This window comes from Rhinatrema bivittatum, chromosome 1 (assembly GCF_901001135.1).
Source record: "Rhinatrema bivittatum chromosome 1, aRhiBiv1.1, whole genome shotgun sequence".
Classification (NCBI taxonomy): Eukaryota; Metazoa; Chordata; class Amphibia; order Gymnophiona; family Rhinatrematidae; genus Rhinatrema; species Rhinatrema bivittatum.
The window spans coordinates 239,741,177-239,759,236 of record NC_042615.1 but is presented as its reverse complement, the minus strand read 5'-3'; the positions used below and the strand labels follow the sequence as shown (position 1 = coordinate 239,759,236).

Here is an 18,060-nt window from a genome sequence, read left to right as displayed (position 1 = left end):
ACGCATATCGGACTTTAAATTGAACCTGGATAAGACAGAGGCGCTTGATCTGTCGGGTGGCCTCAGGGACACGTGGGATAATTTCCCGGTGAAGTGGGCAACGAATACGATAAAATATCTGGGTATTACCATCCACGCTAACCCGGCTAAATGGTACACACTCAATATACCTCCCACTATTGCCAAAATGACTCACAAAATGCAGGGGTGGCAGTCTCTTCCCCTTTCTATTCAGGGACGAATTGCTGTAGTTAAAATGGTGATTGCACCTTTATTATTATATAAACTGTTAATGTTGCCGTTTCTGCTTCTCTCGAGGGATCGGCGACTGCTTCACTCTGAACTTCGCCGATTCTTGTGGAGGGGGAGGAGGCCGAGATTGTCTCTGGTCACCTTAATGGCGCCTGTATCACAGGGGGGTTATGGGTTGCCTAATTTTCATTTGTACGTTTTGGCGGCTAATCTCCGTTTTCTCGGAGATTGGTTTTTTGGGTCTTCGGAATATACTGATTACTCCTTAATATGCACGCTGTGTTCACCATATGTTCCAGGTTTTCTTCTGCATACCGCACTTCCTCTCTCCCACCGGCTCTCTACCCACTTTGCATTAGTCCGAACAATGCGGAAAGTGTGGAGAATTATGCGCAAAATGCTCAATCTCTCTGTAGAGATTTCTCCCCAATTTCCTATGAGGGGCTCCTTGTTAGCCTCCCTCTCTGCCAACATTTCCCAATACCCATCTACACTACCTGTTACTTTGCCCCTGGGTGCTTTACTGGATCCGAACACAGGTCACCTGTATTCCTATACTCACTGCCAAGCTCACTTGGGCTTTCGACCTGGCCATTTTCTTTTATATGGACAGTTGCGAGCTAGATCTCGAGTGTTGCTCCGGGGCCAAGAGGGCAGGGTGAGTAATTCTAAGTATAATGATTTGATGTCATGTTTTCAAATGCGGAAGGGATCCTTGTCCTGTCTTTATTCCTTTTATGTCACTGTGCAATCGTATCGGATCTATCACGATCTATCTGCTAAGTGGTCCCGGGACTGTGGTGAGGATTTGCAACCCTGTATGCTTAAAAACTCCTATGCAGCTATTTTTACAATAACGAACAATGTGGGTCTCCGAGAGTTACAGCAGAGGATTTTCCATCGTACCATCTGTTCTCCTGCCAGAGCACATCGCATAGGTTGTGCACCATCGGCGGCATGCCTCAAATGTCCTGAAATGTCGGCGACATTGTACCATTGCTTGTGGAGCTGTCCTTGTATACAAACCTTTTGGGACTCCATACGAGGATGTTTATCTTCGATTCTTCATACGGAGGTCAAATGGGCGCCTTCTTTTTGCCTTTTGAACAATGATGTTGGCGAACAAAGTTTAAATGTGGACAATATAGGGCTTATTTCCAAGGCCTGTTTGATTGCTAGAAAGTGTATTATGCTCAAATGGCTTGATTCGGCACCTCCCACCCAGGCCATGTGGCTTTCGGCGCTGACGGAGCTTTATCAGCTGGAGTATGGCTCCATGTACAAGTGCTATACGGCCAAGCAGAGACGGTACTTTAGTGAACTATGGCTTCCATACTATCGGACTCTTTCACCAACAGTGCGTAAAGCAGCCCCCTTGGAGGCCTTGTGAATGCGAGTTGATCTAAGACTGAGTTGTTCTTGAGGGGGAGAGTGTTTTTCTGGACCCTTTCACGGGCTTCTCTGGCCGGGGGACATGCTCCGGTTTGTTCCGAGTAGAATACTGTCAACCATGTGTTGTGCTGACGTTTGGCATCTGTTATCCCTTTTCAGTTGAACGAATTTTTATGGTTCTCTAGGGGAGGGGGGAGGGGGTGGGGGGGGACCTCAAACTAAGCATTTTCAGAAAATGGAAAAACCAGATTGGGGTTGTACTTGAATTACGCAATGTGTACCATACTGTTTTGATGATTGTATTCAGGTTGCTCCAATAAAAAATATTATACAAAAAAAAACAAAAACTAATACTTTTTTTTTTTTACTCGATGCATAATTTAGCTCAGGAATTCATTGTCAGAGGATGTAATGAAAGCTATTAATGTAGCTGCATTTAAAGAAAGAGTTTGACAGGTTCCTGGAGGAAAAGTCCCTAAATCATAAGAACATAAGAAATTGCCATGCTGGGTCAGACCAAGGGTCCATCAAGCCCAGCATCCTGTTTCCAACAGAGGCCAAAACCAGGCCACAAGAACCTGGCAATTACCCAAACACTAAGAAGATCCCATGCTACTGATGCAATTAATAGCAGTGGCTATACCCTAAGTATAATTGATTAATAGCCATTAATGGACTTCTCCAAGAACTTACCAAACCTTTTTTGAACCCAGCTACACTAACCACATCCTCTGGCAACAAATTCCAGAGCTTTATTGTGCGTTGAGTGAAAAAGAATTTTCTCCGATTAGTCTTAAATGTGCTACTTACTAAATTCATGGAATGCCCCCTAGTCCTTCTATTATTCGAAAGTGTAAATAACAGAGTCACATCTACTCGTTCAAGACCTCTCATGATCTTAGAGACCTCTATCATATCCCCCCCTCAGCCGTCTCATCTCCAAGCTGAACAGCCCTAACCTCTTCAGCCTTTCCTCATATGGGAGCTGTTCCATCCCCTTTATCATTTTGGTTGCCCTTTTCTGTACTTTCTCCATCGCAACTATATCTTTTTTGAGAAACGGCGACCAGAATTGTACACAGTATTCAAGGTGCGGTCTCACCATGGAGTGATAGAGGCATCATGACATTTTCCGTTCTATTGCTTTGCAGAAATCCACTGCTTATCTCTGGGATAAGCAGCATGTAATCTATCTACTCCTTGGGAACATGGCAGGTTCTTGTGACCTATAGTGGCCACTGTTGGAAAGAGGATGCTGGGCTTCATGGACTGTTGATCTGACCCAGTATGACAAGTCTTATCAGCGTTATTGGTGGAAAAGAGTACATGAGATCTGCATTCCAATCAAGCAGAAAAGCATCCTGAGCAGATCTGAGTTTGCTGGGAAAAATGGAGTAAACCTTTTCCAGTTTTGTTTTTCTCTGATGCAAATAGGTCAATTGCTGAAATCCCACCAGTGACTTTAACAGTTTGTCAGCTATTGAATGTTGTAGAGCAGTGGTTCTCAACCTTTTTTCAGCCGGGACACACCTGACAGATGGTTCTCACATGCGTGACACACTGAACATATGACCATCATGGGGCTATATGTAAACATACACTCTGCATCCACGGGAACCCCCTTGACCCCTAATAATGGATGCAGAGCATAGAACTCACCATGCAAAAAAAAAAAGATATTCTGGTTCTGATGATATCTCAGTAAAAGATAAACAAACTCCCTTTACTACCAGGCACAAATAATCTCCTTATAAAAAGGCAATAATTTACCACTAATGCATATCCTATTGAGAAAACACAACAAATAAGATTGATACAATTGCCTCCATGCTAGTAAAATACCTCACCTCGGGCACACACACAGAACCTACCTTCACCAAGTACAGAAAGACCACATATTATAAATATGGAGACAAAATGGAATGGAAAACCAAAAAAAGCCACTCTGCATGCAGTGCAAACCTGGAGAAATGGAAAGAGAAATATAGCACCTACAACAGTCCCAGGATCTGCAATAATGCACAGAAACTAATCTGCACAAAGTTACATCTGCATTATGGAACACAACAACCCTATCTATGAAAAGGCAACACTACAAATATTAAATCAGGTCCTAAACACTAATACACCTCCTAATTAGGATAACAGAACAAGCCAAGCTGCTATAGATCCTCACACAGAAATAACTGTATAACTATATTAATAAATGTTTCAAAACAGCTGAACAGAACAATTAAAACTAAAAAATTGTTAAAAATTGTCCAAAAAGCAATAAAATATTTCAAAAGAGCAGACATCACATAATATTCAATAATTAAAATGGCAGTCAATCAAGAAAAATAAACTTAAAATGCCACCTTTACTTACCCTCTCCAGCAACTCTCCTACTCCTTTCCCTTGAAAGCACATACCAGGAGCAGCAGTGGCTGCTGAAACTCTGTCCTCACGGTCCTCTTCTTTAGGGCCCACAAGTCACTCACACACACACAGCCCCCCCCCCCCCCCCCCCCAATTAAACCCTACGACCAGTCTCTGTCTCTCACACACCCCCCAGTCACCTCCCTGCCCAGTCTCTGTCTCTCACACACACACCCCAGTCACCTCCCTGCCCAGTCTCTGTCTCTCACACACACACCCCAGTCACCTCCCTGCCCAGTCTCTGTCTCTCACACACACACCCCAGTCACCTCCCTGCCCAGTCTCTGTCTCTCACACACACTTTGCTTAGAGCCCCAATGCTGTGTTCCCCTTTAATTTCGCAGTGGCAGATTTCCCAGTACTGCCGCTGCCTTCTCAGCCGCACTGAAGCAGCAAACATTTATTTTAGAAAAATATGCCACGGCACTCGAGCTTTTCTTCTGGCTGTTGGGATATCCCTAGGCTCCCACAGCCCCCCCATCTGCTTGCTTTTACGGCTGCTGGGAGCTCCAGTTGCCCTATATGTAATCAGCATGGCTGAGTGAGACACTTACTTTAAACGCGGTTCTGCTGCGCTCACTGTTGCATGGGGGGGGGGGGGGGGAATCCCCAGAGCAACCGGCCTCTTCGTGCTTGCGACTCACTGCCGCTTTGGGGAATCCCTACTCTATCGCGGTTCCTGGTGCGGCTGGCCTCTTTTCGTTGTGGCTTGCCGCTGTATTTAATTTCAGAACTTCCAGCCCATGGTGGCCACAGGGTCGGGCTTCTTCGCCGCCACAGGCCTGGACACTCACTCCTCCCAGCCCCCGGACAATGAGATGCCCCCTTTTCTTCCTGTCCCACTGGCCAATCAGAGGCTTCCTCCTCCCACTGGCAGGAAGAAGGGAGGAGGCTTCTGATTGGCCCACGGGGGCAGGAAGAAGGGAGGAGGTTTCCCATTGGCCCCCGGGGGGGGGGGGGGCAGGAAAAAGGTAAAGGGAAGTATAACTGGGGCTGTGGGACACCAGGAGCCATGACACACCAGCTGGTGCTTGGCGACACATTGGTGTGTCGTGACACACCGGTTGAGAATCACTGTTAGATAATTTGACAATAGTTGAAAATCTGAGGCAAACTGCCAATATGTTGGAGATCCCTGAAGGGCAGGTCACTTGCAGGATGGCTTCATGTCTGCATGTCCATTCCCATCGATTTTTTTTTTTTTTTTTTAAATCACTTCTTGCCAAAGAGTCCATGACCCTATGTCCCCCTTGTTCACATGACTACTTGGCTCTCTGAATGAAAACGCTCTTTTCTTAAAGAAGGTGTGTGAAAGTTGTTATAGCGTTATCTGATTGCTCAATTATGGGAGGTTGATTTAAAATTGTTTATCTATGAATGACCATGTTCTCGGAGTTCGAAAGGGGCCTGTGGGGCCCCCAATCTTTTGTGGAAGCATCCACTGCCAATGTTACTTGAGCAAGTAGCTGGCTTGGTGCTCCTTCCTGAAGAATTTTATCTTATATTTCTCAAATCTTTGTAGTTCAGCGTGAAATGAAGGGGGTCTCACCACCAGCCTAACTCTTGTTTCCTTTTTTTCAAAAACTGAACTTTGATAATCAATGGTTGAGTGAGTTGGTCCCACTGGGAATGAAGGCCCCCATTGGAAGGAGTTGAATGTGAAGGTGGTTTAGAGAAATTACATGGATTGCTGCTGCCATATGCTAATTGTCACTTCTCTGGCCAATAACTGATCTGTATATCACAGCTGAGAGAGTGTTGCCCAAACTGTCAGAAGGAAACTCAGAGAATCTATCCAAGCTCCAATGAATTAGATTTTCTAGAAGGAAAATAAGAGTAGTTTTCTTGAAGGTCACAAGGAACCCTAATGACCAGCAGTTCTATTTTGACTTTTTCAGGGATGTTAGCACAACTTTCCTGGAAATTTGCCATTATGATCCACTCATCCAGAAAGGGGAAGACTGATGCCTTGCCATCGCAGATAAGCTGCCACTACAGTCAGAAACTTGCATACCCTTAATGCTGCTGACAGATCAAAGGCGAGTATTCTGTACTTTTATTAGAATTTGCCCGACTCTGGCAGAGTTTCGCTCTTTGTTAAGAGCTGCCTCAGGGGCTGTGCATGTCAGCAGGGTAGATTTCTCCCGCTCTGTCTATTGAGCTGTGTAGTTGTGTTTGTGTTCAATCTGTTCCTTAGTATTGCAGTTGCCTGTGTGATCCACAACATGTCAATGCATTATTCAGCTTGGACTGTTGTGATCACAAATCTTTATTTATATCTTCAGGGTTTGAATGTATTTATATCCCATCTGACTGCGGTATGTGTCCAAAGGGTACTGTCGCTGTAGCAGTAGAGCCTGTGGCCACGGTGATGGAGGAACAGGTTCTATTGCACACTGTTTGAGGGATGACTTCACTTCTAGAATTGTCGGAAGGCGCATCTCTGAAAACATGGTCTTTTAAAAATAAGGTAGGTGTACCTTGCAGAAGACTGTTCCTGCTCTGTGGCAGGGACTGAACAGCCCATATATCTCTTTAATTGAACTACTGTTTATCCGAGCTTTTCTCCAAAAAGATGGGTCACCCAGACAGGGAATGTCCACCAACTTGTTGTGGATGACATCACATAGGCTACTGGCTCTCAAGCCATACAGTGTGCTCCAATGAGGCTGAGGAGCATGCTGTTATACTGAATGCCTCAGACGGATCAAATAAGATGGCAGATACACTGTTCAGCAACTAAGAGTGGTTGAACATATGCAGTTCCACCTTCACTGGCCAGAAGAAAGGTTTAAGTTTTTGTATACAAAGTATTAAACCATGTAAAATTGATAAGAAAGAATTTGTGCATTAAGCAGAGAGTTTTGGAATATCTTTAGCAAAAGTGTGCAGTAGCATGGGATCCTTCCCTGGTGGAGTACTTAAGTATCTGCTTTTTTTCTTTGCTCTTAAGAGCTACAACTAATTGGTGGATAACTACATTATGCCAAACCCTGGAGATTTCTGTACTCTATACTTGAGAACTAGTTTCCTTGCAACTGGGGCACAGGAAATAGAATTTTCCCACATTCTGATTTGCAATTCTTACAGGATATCCTGGATCAGGATTGCTGCTGGCTCTGCCAAGATTTCCAGAATTTGGAGGGGGCAAAGATGCTTGCACGAGGATCTTTGTCCTTGCATATTTTTAACTGAAAGTGCTTTTTCCAGGTTGTCCAGAAATCTGAAGTAGAAAAAGTCCTCCAGTGGAGACGAGTATTCTGGAGGACTGAAAGGGATCTCCATCGATGAAAGTGACTGAAGCAACTGAGGACCTCTCCCTCAAAGGAGTAGACTGACTGGCTGGACTCCACTGCAAGCGAATGTCAGACTAGTACCACCTTTTGGGACTTCTGTTGGGAATATCTACCAAAACCAGGGTTACTGTGACTCCTCATGGGAGTAAATCTGATGTCCTGGAAAGATGTTGGAAGGTACCCTTATCCTTAAGCCAGTTCTAAGGTAAAGAAATCCTTCACCAATTCCATTATCTGGTCAAGGGTTGATATGCCCTTTTGTCCCGGTGTGGGCAGTAAAACATCCTCTTCTGATACTAGAATGGACTCCTGCACATTTTCTGAGCTCTGCAAAATTTGAACTGGAGCAAACCAGGAGTCTCCAAACATAACCCTTGTTTCATTAATTCTGTTAGTGTAAAGTTCTGGTAATTGGTGGGGGGTAGGGGTATCAGATCCCCCTCTGCCCCTGACAATTCTGTGCAGGCCAGTATACAGCTGTGCTGGAAGAACTTCAGTATGATGTGTTGATGGAACAACCTGCCCTGATGGTTAAGAAGTGGAGGACCAATGCATTTCAAATTCCTGGGCTCGATGCATTGAGTTCAAGGATTTATGGTGATCTGGTAGCATTGTAATATGGCACTTCTTAGACAAATGTCACTTGATTACTCGACCCTGAGGATTTTGTCTGTTCCACCGATGGGGGAGATACATTTGGGAGCTCTTGCTTGATGCAACTCCCAGGGGAGGCAGATGAGGCTGTGCTTTGGGAGGAGGACTGACTGTGGCTTCTGAGAGATTTACATAGTTCCTCCATTTTTCACAATCTCAGTCCGCAAATATATCAGATAGTCATGGTCCATTCCAGGCAGTGGTAGCAATGGTCATGGCCATTAGTAATGGACAGTCTTCTACCACAAATACAGTCCTTGAACCCACTTCACCATGTAACCCTTACATGGTGAAGTTCTTAATTTTTCTTTTTTTTTTGGTACCACTGAAAGGTGTTCTATGGGGGCAGGGGCAGCAAGGCAACTGAAAGAAAAAAAAAGGTTTTTACAAAAACAGAGATAGCAAGGAACACATCCATGCCAGTGCTGGGTCAAAGACTGAAGCGGCTCACAAGGCAATGCTTGAGTGGGACTTCCGGTAAAAGCTCCACTAGCTAAGAAATCCGGTTGGTGCTGTCGGATGATGTCACCACACGTCATGGCTAATACAGCACTGCTTGTTGAAAGACATCTACATACATTTAAAAACAATTGTCATGATTTAATTTTTGCAATGGCTGGATTTCTAACCCAACTCCATTCCACCTAGGCAGCCAGTAATTACCTACCGTGTTTCCCCGAAAATAAGACATCCCCCAAAAATAAAACCTAGTAGAGATTTTGCCGAATTCTTAAATATAAGACCTCCCCCGAAAGTAAGGCATCCCTTGTAAACAGGGGCGGATTGACCTATCGGGGGATCGGGCTTCCCCCGGTGGGCCGGTCAATCCTGTGACATCATTTAAAAAAAAAATTTTTTTTTTTAATTAAAGTTTCCAAAGTATTAGGGGCAGACGCGAGCAGTGGTATCCTGAGGGGAGCCAATGCCCCCGGGCACAAGGAGGCTCATGCGGCCACTGAGCCTCCTTGCCCGAAGAAAAAGATCGCGTTCAAATGCTCTTTCTCCTTCCTGCCACGTTGCCGGACCCGCGTGGGCAGGAAGAAGAAAGAGCATCAGCGCGTGCAGAAGAGGAGCCGCCGCGAATCCCAAGTCGCAGCGGCCCAAGAAGAGGAAGAGGCCCGGTAGCGAGGAAGAGGCCCGAGAAGTTCAGGGCCGCTGCAGAGCCCATCCTGCGGCGACCCGCGAAGAGGAGGCCCAGAGGTGAGAGAGAGGCTGAGGGTCTGTACAGGATGTGTGCGTGCGTGTATGAGATGAGTTGAGAGATTGTGTGTGGGAGTGAGGATCTGAATGCAGAGGCAGCATGTGAGAGCCTCTGTGTATGTGAGAGAGACAGCGTGTGACGGTGAGAGCCTATGCTTGAGCAAGACAGCATGTGGGAGTGAGAGAGAGCCTGTGTGTGTGAGCGGCAGACACCATGTGCCAGTGAGAGACTGTGTGTATGAGAGACAGCATGTGACAGTGAGAGCCTGTGTGTGTGTGAGAGAGAGAAATGCATGTGAGAATGAGAACCTGACTGTCTGAGGGAAGAAGACGGAGAGAAAAGAAATACGGAAGAAAAAAAGGACAATATAAAAGGAATTGGCAAAAAAATAAGAAAGGGAAGGTGGAAAAAAAAAAGCTTGTAACCAACAGATTAGAAAACTAACATCAGCCAGCAAAGGTAAAAAAAAATAAATAAATTACTTTTTAGTGATTGGCACATGTAATCTTTGGGAATGTGCAAGAATAGCACTTTCTCTATGCGGATCTCACAATGTACGAGATCAGCATGGAGAAAGTGGAAGCCCACGGGGCCTGCACAGAGGAGGCAGCAGAATGGGCTTCAGTGTCAGTAGCAGCAATCGGCGCCTCCCCAATGGCCATGTGGCAGCAGTGACAGTGGCAGCAAGATTACTGACATCTGCGGATGGTGGCAGTACCAGTCGGGGGACCCCTTCCAAGCAGTGTGCAGAGGTTCAAAAGCAGCAGAGTCAGCCCAAGCTGACTACCATGAATCCTGTACACTCCTACCTCTCTGACAGCACACTGGTGAGGCATGGCTGACGCAGGGGCAGCCAGCAGCTCAACGGTATTAGACATCCCCTGAAAATAAGGCCTAGTGCATCTTTGGTAGCAAAAATTAATATAAGACACTGTCTTATTTTCGGGGAAACAGGGTAGCACAGATTCAAGCTGTCAAACCATAACTCCAATAGAAAAGGAAAGCACCTAAACAATCTTGGAAGCAATTTTACACACTTTTCTCACCTTGGGATAAACTTTTCTTTTTCATCCTATAGCAATCTACACATACTCCAAACCCACACTTGGGGCAAGCCCAGTGCATGTTAAATATTGTAGTATCACAAACATCACACATTTCCCGGACACCTCGAACTGCACGTTTCCATGCCACTTGCTCTATAAAAAAAAAGAAGAAAGAGGATATTTTTCATTTTTTTCACTCTGAAGAGACCATAAACACATTCTAGTCAGCATCTTACCCAAAAGCAATGCATTCTAGATGTTTCAACAGGATTCACACTAAGATACTGCTTGGCCACTCCCAGTTTGTAGGCTCTCACTTGTCAATACAACAGCTTCAAAGAACACAAGCTGTAAAGGTTTCTGCATATTGGGTCTATGCTGGGGTGGATGTAGCGTGCACGGGTTCAAAGATGCCCCATTTTATCCAATTCTGTACCTGTGCCGAGGGATTGCAGTGTGAGCACTTCATTACTAACTTGTCGGCTTATAAAAACTAACACATTAATCTACCCCCCCCCCCCCCCACTCTAGTATATTTCTATATAATCAGCAATACTCTTAAGTAATGATATAGAAAGGGTGATAATTTCTCGTAGCAATATCACCACATTACAAAAGAACATTTGTATGAATACAGGTAGAAAAAGCATATAAAAGCAAAGCTAAGCTAAATATACATATGTGTACAAATTAGGGCCAGTGTACTTTCCTGAAAAGATGGTCTAGTCAGGGAAGCAAAGTGATCAACGTCCAAGGGTGGGGATCATGGGCAGCGCTAGGAAGGCTTTCACACACAAGCCTGTGTTTGGGTTAGTGGCTTGCTAGCTCTAATTTCCTTGTCTTTATTTACTGTTTTTTATGCTTACTGGGTGTGTCACCCTGCCTCTGCCCCTTTCGTGTCACAAATTTCTTCATGTTTTCGGTCTCTATCTCTCCTTTTCATAAATGGTGACACAATGACATGCACTTTTCCTGTCTTTTGCCTCCCCATCTGTCTTTCTGTTTTGCTTCCTGGCTTCGCCATTTTATTCTTTGCGGTAGAGTCCTTTTACTGTTTATTCTTTTTCCCATCATGTTTACAATTATAAGGTTATACAAACTTGTTTTTACCCTCCTACCTATTTGCTTATAGTAAGTTGCAAGTTGAGCAAATACACCGATTTTAGGGAATATTTCACCCTCAAATGAATAGTAGGATAGGCATTCTCCATACCAATTTTTGTGGGCGGGGGAACCAAGAATTTTGACACAGAGGAATTGAGCCCGCGCCCAGGGCACCACTTCCAGAGTGGATGCCATGAGGCAGAGGACCTGAAGGTAATCTCGAGCTGTGGGCCGGCTGGCGCTCAGCAGGGCCTGCAGATGACTCTGGAGGTTTGATTTTCTCTTGGAGGTCAGGCTGACCTTGTCTTCTCGGGTGTCGAATTGGACCCCTAGGTATTCCAGCGACTGGGACGGCTTTAAGGAGCTCTTGTTTAAGTTGACTACCCATCCGAGGCTCTCCAGAAGAGCTATAACTCTGTTGGTTGCCCGGTGGCTCTCCTCCGGTGACTTTGCCCTGGATCAGCCAATCGTCCAGGTAGGGATGGACGAGAATTCCTTCCTTCCTGAGTGCCGCCGCCACGACTACTATTACCATGGTAAAGATCCGCGGCGCGGTGGCTAATCCGAAGGGCAAAGCTCGGAACTGGAGGTGCTAATTCAGGACTTTGAAGCGTAAATAGCGCTGGTGATCCCGATGGATTGGGATATGCAGGTAGGCTTCCGACAGATCTAGGGAGGTGAGAAACTCCCCTGGCTGTACCGAATTCTTGACCGACCGTAGAGTTTCCATGCGAAAACTGGGGACCCGTGTCGGTTGACTGACTTGAGCTCCAGGACGGGCCTGAAAGTGCCCTCCTTCTTGGGTACTATGAAATAAATGGAATAATGCCCAGAATTTACCTCTCCCGCAGGTACTGGGATTATGGCTTTTAGGGCCAGGAGCCTCTATAACGTCACTTCAAGTGCCGCTGCCTTGAGCGGTGAACAAGGAGATTCCACAAACTTGTTCGGCAGAAGCCGAAAGAAATCCAGGTAATATCCCTCTCGGATGATGGCGAGGACCCACTGGTCCGAAGTAATCTCGACCCACCTGCGGTAGAAGAGGGTTAGCCTGCCCCCTATGGCTGCTACCCCCGGATGGGTCGGCTGATTGTCATTGTGGGTTGCGGCCAGGGCCGGAACCCGAGCCAGTCCTCTTCTTGTTATGCTTAGTCCGAAAGGACTGGTTCCTGGCCTGGGAACGGGGTGCTCGATAGCGAGTCCTGTAAGGGTTGAAGCGCTGCGAAGTTCTACCTCTAGATGGTCTAGAAAAAGAACGCTGGCTCCTCCTCACCCTGTCTTCTGGTAGACTGGGTAATGGGGAGGCACCCCATTTAGTAGCCCAGCTCTCGAGATCGCTGCCGAACAGTAAGGAACCCTTAAAGGGCATTCTTGTGAGTCGTGTCTTGGAGGACAAGTCGGCCGCCCAATGACGTAGCCAAAGCTGCCTCCTGGCTGCCACTGAAGAGGAGACTCCCTTGGTTGCCGTACGAACGAGGTCGGAGGCTGCGTCAGTGAGAAATGCGAGAGCTGATTCCATGTCTGCTCCCTGGGTGTTGTTTCTCGCCTGTGATAAACAGGAGCACGTCACCACGGTGCAGGTCGCGATTCATAGGGACATGGCTGCTACCTCAAAGGCTTGTTTCAGAATGGTGTCCATGCGTTGGTCATGCGAATACTTGAGGGCCGCTCCCCCCTCAACCGGAATGGTGGTGTGCTTCACTATTGCGTTAACTATGGCGTCTACCTTGGGGCATGCCAACAGCTCCTTGGACGCCGGATCCAGAGGGTACATGCCTGCCAAGACCCGACCCCCTTTAAATGAGGCCTCCGGTGCCTTCCATTCCAGATCGATTAGCTGCTGTGCTGCCTGTAGGAGGGGAAAATGGTGAGCCGGTTGGCGCAGGCCCTCTAACAGGGGGTTCATTTTAGGGCCCCCTGGGGCATCCTGGCCCGGAATGGCCAGCTCCGATAGGCATTGCGAGACCAGGCCTGAAAGATCCTCTTTCTGAAAGAAGCACCTCATAGGCCAATATGGCTCTATCTCCAAGGGAAGTTCACCCTCCTCGGGGGGCTCCTCACTATCCTGGGAGCAATCCGAATCCCCATAATCGGGGGTGTCGGTAGGCAAGTGGCCGCGCCTAGGTCTCGAGGGGCCAGGTACCGGATCCACCGGAACGGAAAGATCCATTCGAGGAGCAGACTGCATCTGGACAAAGGCGCGAGTCCCCTTGAATAATTCCACCCAGGAAAGCGAAGCCGGATCTGGCCGTATGGGCACCAGGTCTCTCGGGTTCCCTGGTTGCTCGCCGCAGCCCGCTAAGTCCGGTGTGATCCCTGAGGAACCGCTGGGCTGGGGCCGGTCCTGTCCCAGAACTCCCATGGCCTCCTCACATTGGGCACATAGTGAGTCTGCTCCCTCGCTCTGTGTAGCTCTAAGGTTGCATGCTGAGCAGAGGTTTAGAGCTTTCATGCCAGATTCTGGAGGTGCCGGCCCTGCGGCCGCATGGACTTTCTTATGCTCCATTCGCCTGAAAACCGGTGTTGCCCAACAAGAGCGCTTAACAGCATGCGCCTCTCCACGGGCGGCTTATAAACGCGCGCCTCTCGCGCGCGCTAACACGCGCCTCTCGCGCGCGCTAACAACGCGCGCCTCTCGCACGCGCTAACAACGCGCGCCTCTCGCACGCGCTAACAACGCGCGCCTCTCGCGCGCGCTAACAACACGCGCCTCTCGCGCGCGCTAACAACGCGCGCCTCTCGCGTGCACTTAGCTTAGTAACGAGCGTTCAGCGGCAAAGTTGAGTAGGCAGGCAAAATGGCGACCTCCCTGGCATGCTGCCTCGTAGGCAGGCCCAGTGACTCCACACTTCCTCGGAGACCAAGTAAAGATATACGCCTTACCTTGTCTTCGGCGCTTCCCGGTTGCAACCCGGGCGGTCTCCGGCTGCGGGGGGAGAGTACCTTCAACTGCCGCGCCTAAGGAAGTGCGCCCACTGCCTCTAGGCCGCGCCCGAACTCGTCTCGCTCGGGGGCCAAGTCCACGCCGGGACCGAGGCTGTCTCTAGGCCGCGCCTGAACTCGTCTCGCTCGGGGGCCAAGCCACGCCCAAGCCCTTCTCACTCGGGGGCTGGGTCCCTGCCGCGAACCAGCCACCAGACAGAGGCTCTTGCTTCCGAGGGACCACGGAAGTCAGCTCGGGAAACTCAACTGGGTGAGGGCCTCACCACAGGAGTGCAGGGCTTGTCTTCAATAGGTTTCTTCTAGGAATTTAGTCGTTAGAATTTGGAAACACGCTCAGCGAGCGTGAGGTAGCTCCAAACTGCTTTGGAGACGGAAATTACTGATTTGCGGCACTTCCTGTGGGGGTATATGTACCCGTGCTGACGTCAGATCAGTCTCCAACTGCTAGCACGAGCACACTATACTCATTTGTTTTGAGTCCATCTGCTACACGCTAGGAAACTCCATCTTTTCTGAGTGAGCCTTGCGGCCCTTCGGCATCATTTGGTACATGTGAGAACGTCGTGGTCCACCCCTAAACATAAAACACAAGCCTTATGCGGGTCTGTGATGGACATTGTCCGTGGACAATCAGGGCATCGACAAAAACCAGACGCCATGGCTCTGAAAAATTTAGCTATGGTGCAGTCAGTGGCCGGTAGGCCTCGGAAGGAAAAACTGATGGGAACCAACCATAAATGAAGGCAAAGCCTTACCTATACGTCCTCGGGTATCGATTTGATAGGGGGACCCCGGATGGGGTAAAATTTAACAAACTTGAGAAAAATTCCGTGAGGAAAATTCCTGTCAGGAATATGAAGAGAGCTCCTTGACCCGCATGTCTATTACTGCGCGGAAGAAAAGAGACTGAAGGGGGACCCCTGCTGAATGCAAGGTTAGTGGCATGCTGGGCATGCCCAGTAGTACCAGTCAAAGTTCTAGAAATTTTGACAAAAGTGTTCAGTGATTGGGCTCCATCCTGATGATGTCACCCATATGTGAGGACTACCATCCTGCTTGCCCTGTGAGAACAAAATTATCAGGTAAATAATTTCTCCATTTCCTAGAGTACAGACAGATGGACTCAGGGTGGGAGGTTGCTTGCGGACAGTCAACACCACATGTGCAAAGACTGCATCCTCCCAGGCCTGCACATCCAGTCGATAAAACATGTAAGGAGGACCATGTCGCAGCTCGGAAGATAGCGACAGGAGACAATCTAACCTCCACACATGACACTGCCTGAGCCCTAGTGGAATGAAACCAAACCCGAGAAGGCAATGGCTTCTCAACATCCACTTGAGCGGCCGTAACTACCTCATTAACCCAGCGAGCTATAGTAGCCCGCGAAACAGGAACGCCTTGCTTACCTCTACCACAGAGGACAAACAGGCGATCCATCTTCCGGAATGATCCAGATACTGCACAACCAATCTCTTGACATCCAAGGAACGCAGGAGGAGATCCTCCTCCACATCCCTGACCTTAACTAAAGTCAGGAAGGAGATGGACTGATTCAAATGAAATTCAGATACCACTTTGGGCAAGAAATATGGAACAGTATGTAGCTGTAACGCCCATGGAATTGTGAAGAAATGGCTCCCGGCAAAACAAGGCCTGCAGCTCAAATTCGACACGCAGAACCAGGAACACAGTCAACAACTGCAAGAAAAGGCTACGCAGGAAATGTCGGAATGTAGGCCTGTCAAGTAATCCAGCACCAAGTTAAGACTCCACAAGGGAACTGGTAACCTCAAGGGAGGCCCAGGATGCTTCACTCCCTTCAAAAAACAGACCACATCAGGATAAGACAAGGACTCGCCATTCACCAAACCTCAAACTGGCAAGAGCCATAACCTGCACTTTCAAGGAATTAATAGCCAATCCTTTATGAGACCCATCCTGAAAAAAAAACAAAACCCGAATGAGCAGGATCTTAACTCACACCAGGTCCCAAATACTCTCCAAACCCCTATATAGGCTAAGAAAATGGGGAACTTTTGAGCAGGGAGTAAGGTGGAAATCACAGTGGAAGAATACCCATGCTTCAACAGGTGAGTCCTCTCAAGGGCCAAACTGTAAGACAGAACAGAGTCTGATCCTCATGAAGAACTGGACCCTGCCTCTAACAGAGAAAGAGGGGTCTCCTTCAGGAGTCTTAGCAAGTCCACATACCACAGATGCCTGGGCCAGTCCAGCACAACCAGGAGTACTAGCCCCCTATGGTCTTCGATTTTGCGAATCATCCTGCCCAGCACTGGCCACAAAGGAAAGATGTAAAGCAATCAGTCTTCCGGCCAGACCTGTATGAGAGCATCTAGGCCCATGGATCTCTCCTGCGACTGTAGAAGCGAGGAACTTTCGCATTGCAAGAAGTTGCCACCAGGTCTAGGAATGGAAGACACCAGCGATCCACAATCAGCTGAAACAACTCAGCTGACAACACCGATTTTCCTGAGTCTAGACACTCCCTGCTGACAAAGTCTGCTCTTACTTTGTCTTCCTGCAACGTGAGAGGCCGAGATCATCCGTACATGTCCATCCACCATTCCATAAGTTGGAACATTTCTTGTGACACTTGCTGGCTCTTGGTTCTTCTCTGGCGATTGATGTAGGCCACCATTGACACGCCGTCTGATATCACTTGGACTGCTTGATCCTGCAGCTTGTGGATGAACTGTAAGCATGCCAACTGGACCACCCAGGCTTCCAGGCGATTGATGTTCCAGCAGGACTCTTCGGCATTCCAACACCCTTGGGCCAGCATCTCCTGTCATTGAGCTCCCCAACCTGGAAACTCGCATCTGTCATATGTACCAACCAGATCAGAGAGGACAAGGAAACCCTCTCTCTCAGATGAGATGCCTGCAGCCACCACTGGAAGAGAGAGCAGATTTCTATCAGCAAGTGGAGCCGAACCAAATAGTCCTGAGACTGCGGGTTCCAACGAGACAGGAGCGAGCGCTGAAAAGGACACATATGTGCCCTCGCCCACAGCACCACTTCCAGGCTTGCCGCCATCAAGCCGAGCACCTATAGACAGGACCACGCCATTGGGTATACACTGTTCACCAACTGACGCACTGGAGACATCAATTTCTAATTCAAACTTCTGGCAGGAACACTGTCCTGTCCCGTGTCGAACCAAACCCCCAGATACTCCAACAACTGGGATTGATGAAGCCTGCTCTTGACCAGATTCACCACACAACCAAGCTCCTGCAATAAGGGGATCACCTTGTGTGTCACCAGGTGGCACTCTTCCTGAGACTTGGCTTGAATCAGACAGTCATCCAAGTATGGGTGCACCAGGATCCCTTCTCTTCTCAAGGCCTTCGCTACCACCCTAACTTTAGAAAACGTCCTTGGGGCAGTGGCAAGACCAAAGGGCACCAACTGAAACAATAATGGAGCCACAACACTGCAGAACGTAGAAAACTGTGTTCCAAACAGATGGGAATATATGAAGGCAGGCTTCAGACAGATCCAGGGAGGTAGGAAATTCCCGACTGCACTGCCATTATCACAGAGCGTAAGGTTTCCATGTGAAAATGAGTCACTTTCAAGTGACTCTTGACCCTTCTGAGATTCAGAATGGGACTAAAGGAACCCTCCTTGGGCACAACAAAAAGCAAAATTGCTTACCTTGTAATAGGTGTTATCCCAGGACAGCAGGATGTAGTCCTCACATATGGGTGACATCAGTAATGGAGCC

At 48.0% G+C, this 18,060-nt stretch overlaps 1 protein-coding gene across 4 annotated transcripts in view; it reads right to left on the bottom strand.

The window, feature by feature from the left end:
• Window positions 1–18,060, bottom strand: part of KDM3A (lysine demethylase 3A) — a 546,931-nt gene that overhangs the window by 257,213 nt on the left and 271,658 nt on the right. For all 4 annotated transcript variants that reach the window (XM_029592841.1, XM_029592851.1, XM_029592832.1 and 1 more), the window contains one exon: window positions 10,260–10,412. In XM_029592841.1, the coding sequence (XP_029448701.1) occupies window positions 10,260–10,412 (153 nt within the window). The remainder of the gene's footprint in view (window positions 1–10,259; window positions 10,413–18,060) is intronic.